Source organism: Muntiacus reevesi, chromosome 21, assembly GCF_963930625.1.
Source record: "Muntiacus reevesi chromosome 21, mMunRee1.1, whole genome shotgun sequence".
Lineage (NCBI taxonomy): Eukaryota > Metazoa > Chordata > Mammalia > Artiodactyla > Cervidae > Muntiacus > Muntiacus reevesi.
This window is the reverse complement of record NC_089269.1, coordinates 13543472-13555582: the sequence shown is the minus strand read 5'-3', so window position 1 is coordinate 13555582 and position 12111 is coordinate 13543472. Positions and strand designations below refer to the sequence as shown.

The window sequence follows — 12111 nt, the reverse complement described above, 5'->3', positions numbered from 1 at the left end:
CATTTATATTTACCTACCTGGCCCCCTGCAGGTGTGTAAGTTCGTGAACCTTGCTTAGTATTAATCTGCATATATGTTTATAAGGTTCAGTCCATCTTCATTTCCTCTGTTAACCATCTCGACTAACCCTAAGTTAGACTATCTTTTCCCATTCTGATTTCCAGTGATTCTCACTACTTTGAACCTCTTTGGATGTTACCGTGTTTACTTCCAAGAAGGATCTAAAAGTTTTTCCAATATGAAAACACATGAAGCAGGACACAGTTGAATAGATTAGCTGCAGCTGTTTAGTGGGAAATCGGTAGTCTGAAATAATTTTGTTCCTAGTATTTGATTCTGAGTTTCTAAGATAAATGAAAGTATTTTGCAAGGTAAGTTTTAATTTTGTGATAAAGCACTGAAGTTTTGGATTTTTTTTTCCCCCCTTTGAGGCAAATATATTTTCCTGACACTGAAGTCTAGGACAGATTGGTCATGTGTATTGCTTCATGTTGGAAATATGTTATTTACTTACAAACAAATATATAGTGTGTGTGTCTATATATAATTTATGTATAGAGTTGTCCCTTGGTATCTGTGAGGAATTTGTTTCAGAAACCCCCACAAATACCAAAATCCATGGATACTCAAGTGTCTTAGGTAAAGTAGCTTAGTATAGTTGGGCCTTTGTATCTGTAGGTAGGAAACCAGTAGATATAGAGGGCTATCTACATACAAAATTTACATTTTACTTACATATTTTATTTATATTTATGTATGATTTATTAAACAATAGTTTTAATAAGAGGATACAGGAACCATGGTGATTGCTTATGATTGCAAATGCTTTAGAGATCTGGATTTGAGCCCATTTCACCACTTCCTAGCTATGTAATCTTAAACAAATGGGATCATTTCTCTGAACCTCAGTTTTCTCCTCTGTGTGTTAGTCACTCAGTGGTGTTGAACTCTTTGTGACCCCATGGATTGTAGCCCACCAAGCTCCTCTGTCCATAGAATCCTCCCCCTTAACTGGGATAATAACAGTACTGACCTCAAAAGATTCTATTTATAAGAACTAAATAAAGCATGTAAGGGCTTAGCTGCATGCCCAGCACACTGAAATTTTTTCGTAAATATTGGCTATAAAATGCTAATTTTACAGAGACCTCCCTTGCATCCCAGTGCTTAAGTCTTCACCTTCTAATACAGGGGTGTGGGTTTGATCCCTGGTCAGGAAGCTAAGATCCCACATGTCTCACTGCCAGAAAACCAAAACGTGAAGCAGAAGCAATATTGTACCAAAGTCAATAATTTTAAAAAGTGGAGCACATCAAAAAAAAAAATCTTAAAAAATAAAATGCTTATCACATAGGAGACATGGCAGTAACTGGGTTACAGAGCATCTCTGTGGTTACCTGATGTTCACCTTGTCTAGTAGCTATAGTACAGTTCTGGTGATCTTTAAATGTAGGGCTAGAAGTTAAACTCACCAAAGGTAAAGTAGTAACAGCCAATATAATTTCTCCCTTGGGCTCCTTCTTGCCCAAATGGCATGTTTGAATGAAAATTTTGATGAGTGCCCTACTGAATAGAATTTGCTGTGGAAGATTCTATAGGATTCATTTCCTTTTAAGAATCTCTGCTAGCTATCAGCTGTGTTGATGACAGGTTTTAAATATTTGTGTGTGATTTTAGGAGTCTAGCTTCTAACTCAGCCGAGACTGAAATCAGGCTCATTATTAAATAAGGGTAAAAATTTTTATTCTCTCAAAAAGAACTTCTGATCTGTTGAAGCACTTAATGACTACTGTAATTTGATCCCAGATTTTTATACTCTGAAAGCACCAAATCAAGGTAATGTTTTTAGCTTACAGCACATATCTTCCTTCAAATCTCAGCTGTCATTTAATAGTTAGGAGAATCTTGGGCAAATCCGCTAACTTTTTCAGTCCTTAGTTGTGTTGTCTATAAGAGTAAGGATACGTTTCTCCCTCATAAATCAATGAGTGCACAGTAAGAGAACGCGTGTGGAGTGTTCAGTGTAGCACATGGTAAGCGGCCAGTAAGTGATAGCGGTGGCTTTTTTTTTTTGAATCGACTCAGAATATTTGCTGCTGATCAGCACCAGGACTTTTATATCCTCCTCCTAGCCTGTTTCCCGCTGCATGATAATGAATCCAACGGCCAGCGAATGCCGTTTCAAAGTTTCCCTGCTTGTTTTTTCAGCTGGCTCCTGTATTACCAAGACGGTGTCTCCACTAACCAGTGTGTGTTAGAAGAAGGCCTCTATGCCGACCTTGCTTCCTGCGGCTGCCCAACATCTAGAGTCAAATCCCTGAAGCCCATTGACTACGTGAGTACTTTGCTGAAATGCATACTTATAAGATGTTTTCTTGTCCTGTTTAATTACCATGAATGAGAATGTGACATTGGAAGACATGCTACAAAGGAAAATATAAAAATTTAAGTAACTTGCTTGTAGAGATTATAAGATTGAGATTTACTCATGAAATCCAACTAATGTAAGTTTGATACTTTTCTTCCTTTTCCTGGTTTTTTTTGTTTTTTTTTTTTTTTTAGTAGAATGCAAAACTTAGAAACCTGAGTAATATGGCCTTGACCTTAAATGAATACTTTAACCACTTTGGGTGACATTGACAAAGTTACTTCGTTTCCTGCCTATAAAAGATAATACTATGAAGTTGGCCAAAATGTTTGTTTGAGTTTTTCTGAAAGATGTGATGGGGAAAACCCTAAGGAACTTTTTGGCCAACCCAATACTTTATATGGCCACTGGGATATTAAATGTGATGGTGCTTGTAAAATGCCTACCACTTGGTAAGCACTCAATAGGTGTTAGCTATTAGTATCATGGTTATAACTTTTAAAGCTAATAACCTGATCATTTCATCATTCTGTTAGATAAGTCACATGACAGCTTGTCGGCCACTTTGGTTTACAGTGTTACTTTTAAGGCATGGACCTCCATTGGTATTGATTTCAAACCTTGTTTTGGGGAACTCGGGCTTTCCTGCCTAGTGTGTGCAGAATTACCCGGGCCGCCGTGGAGGGCTACATTTATAGAGTAAGTGGTTTCTCCTTTCTGTCATATTTACTCAGATTTTAAGTGTGAGAAAAGCAGGATGACTACTCTGGGGCATTCTTTCTGTGTTCCTGGTTAGTGGTGTCTTTGCAGAGGAAGTGGTAAAGATCTGGAATGTTTTCACGGTATCCAGCTAGGATGAGTCCCGGAGAGCATTTGGTCAAAGCTGAGATTCATGCAGTGATGACTAGAAGCCCTCCACGGTGATGGCGGTGACTCAGACCTTTAATCAGAGCTAACTCCGGGAATGATGATCCTGATCCCAGCCTCAACAGCATCATCTTCTTTCACAGGGCATTCCTGGAGAGAATATTTGTGGTATCAGGCTAAGAATAGAGTCTTGGCAGAGGTACAGGAGTAAAAATAGAGTCCTGATTTCTCTCAGTGGCCCTCAGACACCAACTCAGAAAGACTGAGTGGCTACTGATGCTTCTTGTTTATTGCAGAACTATTTTAAAAAAAAAAAAAAAGAATGTGTTTTGGTGAGTCTAAGTATTGATAAGGCTGAAAGAAGCTTTGGAAAGTAGTCTGCATTTACTGGGAAAGGAACTTTATTAGCATATTTTAGTCATCAAACTAGCAGACAGATGCTTAGAATGGAATTACAAATGAATGGAATTACTATTTTTCTTTGAGGGGTTACATTTCTTATATCTCATTTCGACATTCGTAAAGTCAAAAATGAAAAAATTAGGAGCGAAAACATAGAGGATGTCTCTGTGTAAATGGAATTGTGCTGTTGCGTGTCCTGGTTTGGTCCTGCGGGATACAGGCAGTGTTGGTGAAGGTGCCCCTTGGAGAGGGCTTGTGAGCTGTAGCCGTTTCACTCCAGGAACTGATTAAAGAGCATATTCAGTTCATGCGAAGAGAGCATTAAGCTTTCCTAATGCCTTTACCAGATATGTTTTTAATCTTTGAAAAGTCTTTTCTTTTTTTTTTTGGTCTGCATTTTTGAATCATTGTGTGTACTCTGTTTTTTAATTAATTAATTTTTGGCGTTTGGGGTCTTCATTGCTGTGCAGCTTTCTCTAGTTGCGATAAGCAGGGGCTAGTCTCTAGTTGCGGTGCTCAGGCTTCTCAGCGCAGCAGCTTTCTTGTCGTGGAGCACAGGTTCTAGGGCACGCAGGTTTCTGTAGTTGTGGCTTGTGTGGGCTCTAGAGCGCTGGCTCAATAGTTGTGGTCGATGAGCTTAGCTCCTCGACCGATGGAATCTTCCCAGACAGGGATCAAACCCTTGTCTCCTGCATTGGCGGGCACGTTTCTAACCACTGGACTACCAGGGAAGTTCTGAAAGGGCTTTGTTTGACACATATTTAGGCAGTAGGTTTAGTGGCGAAATAGAAGGAGCATGAAGTGAGGTTGGGCATTCCAGCAAAGACCTGCAAATTGACCAGGAGTCAGCCTGATCAGGTAACATTTCCTTGGTGATGTCAACCATGCTTCACCCTGGTAGCCCTGAAACCCTAAGTTGATCAGACCTAGGAGACTGACAGGTAAACCAGAAGGCCAGCCTGGTGATTGGTAACTATTGTTCAGCCGTTCAGTCGCGTCCAACTCGCGTCCATGGACTGCAGCACGTCAGTCTTCCCTGTCCATCACCATCCCCCAGAGCGTGCTCAAACTCATGTCCATTGAATCAGTGATGCAGTCCAACCATCTCATCCTCTGTCGTCCCCTTCTCCTCCTGCCCTCAACCTTTCCCAGCATGAGGGTATTTTCAATTGAGTCAGCTATTCGCATCAGGTGGCCAAAATATTGGGGTTTCAGCTTCAGCATCAGTTTTTCCAGTGAATATTCAGGACTGATTTCCTTTAGGATTGACTGATTTGATCTCCTTGCTGTCAAAGGGACTGCCAAGAATCTTCTCCAGAACCACAGTTCAAAACCATCAATTCTTTAGCACTCAGCTTTCTTTATAGTCCAACTCTCACATCCATAGACTACTGGGAAAACCATAGCTTTGACTTGATGGACCTTTGTCAGCAAAGCAATGTCTCTGCTTTTTAATATGCTGTCTAGGTTGGTCATAGCTTTAGGTAGATTCTAATGACTGAAATACTTGGGAATTCTGTCCTGAGTATTTTTCTGCTTTTTTGGAAGAACCCAGGAAATGGAATTAGTCATCAGGAGATTTAAGATTTGGGTAAAATGAGGTAAATGCTTTTGAAAGTAGTTTACCTGAGCTAGCTAACATGACCCACAGAAAAGACTCCTTTCCTAGTTGTTTGCATTTTCCAGGCTCTGTGTATCCTTCCCTTGGAAAATTTTAGATGCACTTTATCTATCCTGCTTTTCTGATTACTTTCACAGCCCCTCTCCCCCTGCTCTGTTCCTACTTAGGTATTGATGTGCCTTTTCATATAGATTGGTTAATATTGCTGCCTATGCCACAATCAGTGTGACTCTGGATTCATTTGGGGAAATGTTACATCCAGTTGAGTTGACTTTCGAATTGACTGATTTGATCTCCTTGCAGTCCAATACATATAGATGAGCTCATGTTTTGATTTTGCTTTTATTAGTTTTAAAACTGCAGAGTTTTATGAGGGTGTTGCTTGTAGTTGGCATTCCCAGACATGCTGTGGCTTAGTGCTCAAGTGTCATAATAGTATGATATTGAAGAATCCTAATACTTCATATAAGATCAGTATGTCTTGCAAATGACAGTTTGCTCCAGGCTGAATTCCCTCTGTGCAGACATATGTTACCTTCTAGAGGCCCATGAATGCATAATCTTCAGTCATTTTACAGTGAAAGAAGCTGCGAGCAGAGAGTTCTGCTTTTCACGAGTGTGACCTTGTACAAATCACTTATTTTGACCTCAGTTAACTCACCTGTAAAGAAACTGTTAGAACAGGTATTTTTTGAATCTTTGACAGCCTGCAGTGCAACAGAATAAATACGCAGGGCATATTTCTAACTGGACATGAACAACACTGTGTCCAGCGTTAGGATTCACATGGTCTGAGGGACTAAGATGGGATGTTAGTTTTCAGTAAGGCTAAGCCATATAACTGGGTGGGGAAGATGCCCTGGAGTGTGAAATGGCAACCCACTCCAGTGTTCTTGCCTGGAAGATTGCACGGACAGGGGAGCCTGGCAGGCTACAGTCCTTAGGGTCACAAAGAGTCGGACACGACTGAGGATATACAGTAGCAAAGATGATGCCATGTGACAGTCCCGAGGAGCTAAGAGGTGGATGGGGCGCTTAAGTAAACCGTTTTAATTATCGGTCTAGTAGTGTGTGAGGGAACCTACCCTTGTTTCGTTTCCACGGGAGCAGCAGTCTTCTCATTGCTACTTCTTTAGTGTCTCCGTGGTGGCCTGGCATGGAAGCTGGCCTCCTTTGAAGTATAATCCAATCCTGGCAGCTATACGCAGGCAAAGCAAAAGAAACATTGCAACACTAGGTTGTAGAAAAAGTTTAAATGAAATTTATGACTGTGATGACATAAACGATCTTAAAAGGCAGAATCAGAATTGGCGAGGCAGTAATTCAGGCTGTGTGAGAGTAATGAATAAGGGGTACAGCTATAAATAGAAGACGACTGTAAATCCAGCCACAGATTAAAGGAAGCAATGACTTTGTAAAGAGTAAAGGAGTCTGGTTACTGTAAAACTTTCAGATGAACTCATATGTAGCTAATGGCAGTAACAACTGTGTGCATTTTGAAAATGAAGGCCAACAGAAGCCTACAGTAAACATTATACTCCACGTGAGATACCTGAAGCACTTCCTTTTAAATTCAGGGGGAAAACAATGGTCTCTACTATCACCACTTCGATTCAATATCATTTTGCAATCTTAGACACTTTAGTAAGATTAAACCCAAAAAGATATAAAGGAAGAAACAAAATTGTCAAGACTATCCACAGATAAGCTATTAGGGTTAATATGAATTCTTTAAAAGTAGCTGGATACGAGATAAATAGCAATTAAAATATAGGATACTTGGGAATAAATCTAACAGAATGCAAGTAAACCCTTTATGAGGAAAATGGTAAAAACTTTCTTGAAGGACATAAAAGATAGAGATTTTTTAGATGAAAATGCTCAATATTGTAAATATTTTGGTCTTCCCCAAATTAGTAAAATTTGGGGCAAAATGCTTACAGAATCTTTGGTCTTTTGCGAGGAGGAGGGTGAAGGTAAAACATGATGGACTCATTCTAAAATTAATTTGGAAAAGATAGGGGTTCAAAATAGCCAAGATTAATTTCAAGAGCAATAGGCAGGATCATTTATTTGTCCTACCAAATATATATATATTTCATTGTGTCATCAGTAATAGTTAAGGTAGCATAGGTGCAAGGAGAGGCCAATTAAAAAGTGAAATAAGAAAGCATAGAAACTGACTTGCATGAATAATGGAATTTGGTAGGTGACAGAAATAGCATTTCAATGGAGCTATTATGAAAGACAGTTGGCCCTTTATATGGAAAAAAATACAGTTTGAATCTTGCTGTATTCCAAACACTAAAAATAAGTTCCAGATGGATTAATGGCAACCCAAATGTGAATACAAACCTGAATGAAATGTACAATGCAGGGAACATAGTCAGCAATTAGGTAGTATCTTTGTATGGTGACAGTTGACAACTTGACCGCATGGTGATAGTTTTGAGATGTATGGAAACATTGAATCACTGCGTCGTGCACCAGGAACGAGCATAGTAGTGTAAATCAATTATACTTCAAAAACAAACAAACAAGCTCATAGAAAAAGAGATCAGATTTGTGGTCACCAGAGGACTGTGTGTGCGCGCTCAGTTGCTCAGTCATGTCAGCTCTCTGTGACTCTGTGGGCTGCAGCCTGCCAGGCTCCTCCATCCATGGGATTTTCCAGGGCAGAATACTGGAGTGGGTTACCATTTCCTCCTCTAGGGATCTTCCTGATCCAGGGATTGAACCCAGGTCTCCTGTGTCCCCTGCATTCGCAGGATTTTTTGCTACTAAGCCACTTCAGAAGCCCCTACCAGGGGAAAGGGGAGGAGTAATTGGATGGAAGGAAGAGGCACAAGCTGGAATCAAGATTGCCGGGAGAAATATCAATAACTTCAGATATGCAGATGATACCACCCTTATGGCAGAAAGTGAAGAAGAACTAAAGAACCTCTTGATGAAAGTGAAAGAGGAGAGTGAAAAAGTTGGCTTAAAGCTCAACATTCGGAAAACTAAGATCATGGTATCCGGTCCCATCACTTAATGGCAAATAGATGGGGAAACAGTAGAAACCATGGCTGACTTTATTTTGGGGGGCTCCAAAATCACTGCAGGTGGTGATCGCAACCATGAAATTAAAAGACACTTACTCCCTGGAAGGAAAGTTATGACCAACCTAGACAGCATATTAAAAAGCAGAGATATTACTTTGTCAACAAAGGTCCGTCTAGTCAAGGCTATGGTTTTTCCAGCAGTCATATATGAATGTGAGATTTGGACTATAAAGAAAGCTGAGTGCAGAAGAATTGATGCTTTTGAACTGTGGTATTGGAAAAGACTCTTGAGAGTCCCTTGGACTGCAAGGAGATCCAACCAGTCCATCCTAAAGGAAATCAGTCCTGGGTGTTCATTGGAAGGGCTGATGCTGAAGCTGAAACTCCAATACTTTGTCCACCTGATGTGAAGAGCTGACTCATTTGAAAAGACCCTGATGCTGGGAAAGATCGAAGGCAGGAGGAGAAGGGGACGACAGAAGATGAAATGGTTGGATGGCATCACCAACTCAATGGACATGAGTTTGGGTGGACTCTGGGAGCTGGTGATGGACAGGGAGGCCTGGTGTCCATGGCATCTCAAAACAGTTGGACATGACTGAGCGATTGAACTGAACTGAGCCAAAAGATGCAAGCTTCTAGTTCTAAGATAGATAAATACTAACAATGTAATGCATAATATGATCAATGTAATAAACAGTGCTCTATCTTATACATGAAAGTTGTTAAGGAAGTAAATGCTAACAGTTCTCATCACGAGGAAGGACTTTTTTTTCCTGTTCTGTATCTATACGAGATGATGAGTATTCTCTAAGCTCACTATGGTAATGGTTTCACAGTGTATGTAGGTCAGACCATTTTGCTGCACACCCTAAAACTCTGCAGTGCTGTGCTGTGGTTAGTCATGTCCAACTCTTTGCGACCCCGTCGACTGTAGCCTGCCAGGCTCCTCTGTCCATTGGGATTCTCCAGGCCAGAATACTGGAGTGGGTTGGTTGCCATTCCCTCCTCCAGGGATCTTCCCACCCCAGGGAACGAACCCAGGTCTCCCACATCGCAGGCGGATTCTTTACAGTCTGAGCCACCAGGGAAGCAATACAGTGCTATGTGTTAATTATAGCTCAATACCATTGGAAGAAGAAAAAATTAGAAAATACAGGAGACGATGCTGACGATATCAGAGCAAGATAGATTTAAATGCAAAACTACAAATCAGTAATAGGAAGGGTAAAAGGCGAGTGTATCAGTCTCCTGTTGCTCTTGTAACAAGTTCCCACAGATTTAGTGGCTTAAAGCAGCAGAAATGACCTAACAGTTTTGGAGGTCAGCAATCTAAAAGGGGCCTTTCTGGGGGTAAAACTGGGGGTCAGTAGGATTGCATTCCTTCTGGAGACTCTAAGGTAGATACTATTTCATCCTTGGCCCTCTTTCACCTTCAGAGTGCGTTACTTCACCCTCTGCTGTCTATCCTGTCTCTGACCCTGCTGCCTTCCTCTTCTAACGACCTGTGTGATTATATGAGGCCTATCTGGATAATCCAGTCACATATCCCCACCTCTGGATCCCTAACTCTTCATCCCGCCTGCAAAGTCCCTTTTTGCTGCATCAGATAACACAGTCACTGGTCCCAGGGATTAGGGTGTAGACGTTTTTTTGCATGGAGGTGGGGGGACAATTTGGGCTTCCCAGGTGGCGCTGATGGTCAAGAACCCACCTGCCAATGCAGGTCAGATGTAAGACATGCCGGTTCTATCTCTGGGTCAGGAAGATCCCCTGGATAAGGGAATGGTAATCTGCTCCAGTACTCTTGCCTGGAGCACCCCATGGACAGAGGAGCCTGGCAGGCTACAGTCCATGGGGTCACACAGTCAGACACGACTGAAGTGGCTTAGCTGGAGGACAATTCTTAAGACTACCACGGCAAGCCACAGGCTAGGAGAACATATTATAAGCTGCAGAGGCTTAATGTACAGGATATAAAAAGGAGTCTTTCAAAATAATTGGGAAAAAAAGTAAACTTTAAAAAATCAGCACAGATTATGAGGAGGCAGTTCATAGATACAAGAAACATGGCTTAGGACATAAAAAGCATATTAAACCTCACTAGTGAGCAAGTAAATGCAAACTAAAACAGTAATTAGGTAGCGCTTATTACCTTACTTCAGTTACAAATATTGGAAGATCTGACAACAGCAGAGGTTAGTCAGTGGCAGAGAAGTGGGATTATGTACACAAGACTACTGGAAGAAGAATCGATTGGGATGAGGGAAAAATAAGGATGTGTGTTGCAGCATTGATGGATGAAACAAACTAAGGCAAAAGTATATAAGGAAATATAGTACAGTAGGTGAGGTTCATGTGTTACTATGGATGTTACAGTAAGATGCATGTATATAAAATTGAAAAACAAAGGATGTATAAGAGCTAGAAAGATTGACAACTTCAGCACAGTGGTTACCTCTAGGGAGTGTTTTTTCTTGTTTATACAGTTTGATATAAATATAATAAAATGTATTATTTCTGGGTGCTGCATACATGGTCATCTAAATATTATTTATTCTTTTTGAAATGTAGTATTTTTTTTTAAGGGGGAAACCAATTAGAAAGGTAGGCTTGTGATGAAACTGCTTTTCTAAGCCAAGTGAAAGAGGCTTTGATGAGGTGGATTATGGTCCACTGGAGAAGAGTTTGGTTTGGGAGTCTGACAGACCATTGCTTGTTAGCTGAGTGACCCTGGGCATGTTTCTGACCACCCTGAGCCTCAACTTTCTTGTCTAATAAAATGAGGATTAAAGGAGCTAGTGCATGTGAAGCCTTTAGCATATGAAAGCACTCAATAGTACTATAATATAATAGCTCACAGACGAGAATTAATATTTGTTGTGCAACATCAAAATTTGATAGACTGAGGTATTTACATGATTTTGTTTTACACAGACCAAACTTAGAAGGTTTTGGATTAGAGTCTAATTAGAGACTTAGGAGCCTTCTATTAAATTTTCATCACTGCAGATGATGAAAAATGCCTTTTTGCCAGCACACTGTTTGGTATTTCTCTGGATTGGAATGGTATTTGAGGCGTACATTATATGTATGGTCATACACAGTGCACACAGCACACTGTCCTTGAATTCAGTCCCGTTGTTCTTAGTTTTTTAGACATGGTTCATTTGGCAAAGATTAGGGTGAAGCGATATTGTCGGGTAGATATTTTAAAATAAAATAACATGTTATATTTAATTAACATAATCCTGAGGTAATATCAGCACCTTTCCCATACAGGCAGTGATTTGAAACTCACCTCTACAGTGAGGTGCACAAGTCTGAATGGGGTTTTTGTTTTGGGGTTTTTTTTTTTTTTTTTTTTTTTTTGGTATGTAAATAAGTGAGCATGTTTATTGTCCAAAGGAAAAGAGCCAGGATAAAGTGAGAGGCGGAAATGTCAGAGAGGGGAAGATAATCAATAGGGAGAGACAGGTGATGGGACAGAAGGATTTCCCTGGACTTGGCAACTGAAGATACCTGTAAGAGCGAAGATCTGGTGAAGGCAGATAAGATGTGAGATGCCAAAACGCAGTAGAGATGATGCTAACTGTGATTCTGGCAGACGAGGCTGCAGAGACCTCTGGAGATGAGAATGTGAAGGGCCTTTTAGCCCATGAAAGGAAGTTCTGGATACTTCCTACTAGAGATCAGAGCTTAGGAGCTTCCTTCCAGCTCAGAAACTGAACTTGTTGAAGTATCCCAGGCACTTGGCAAGTTATCTGGCATGCAACCAGAGTTCAGAAATGTTTGCTAAATTGAATAAT

The 12111-nt window shown here is 40.6% G+C and overlaps 1 protein-coding gene across 1 annotated transcript in view; it reads left to right on the top strand.

The window, feature by feature from the left end:
• CRYBG3 (crystallin beta-gamma domain containing 3) overlaps positions 1–12111 on the top strand; it is a 121816-nt gene that overhangs the window by 88979 nt on the left and 20726 nt on the right. Inside the window, exon 17 of the mRNA XM_065913781.1 lies at positions 2209–2335. Within this exon, the coding sequence (XP_065769853.1) occupies positions 2209–2335 (127 nt within the window). The remainder of the gene's footprint in view (positions 1–2208; positions 2336–12111) is intronic.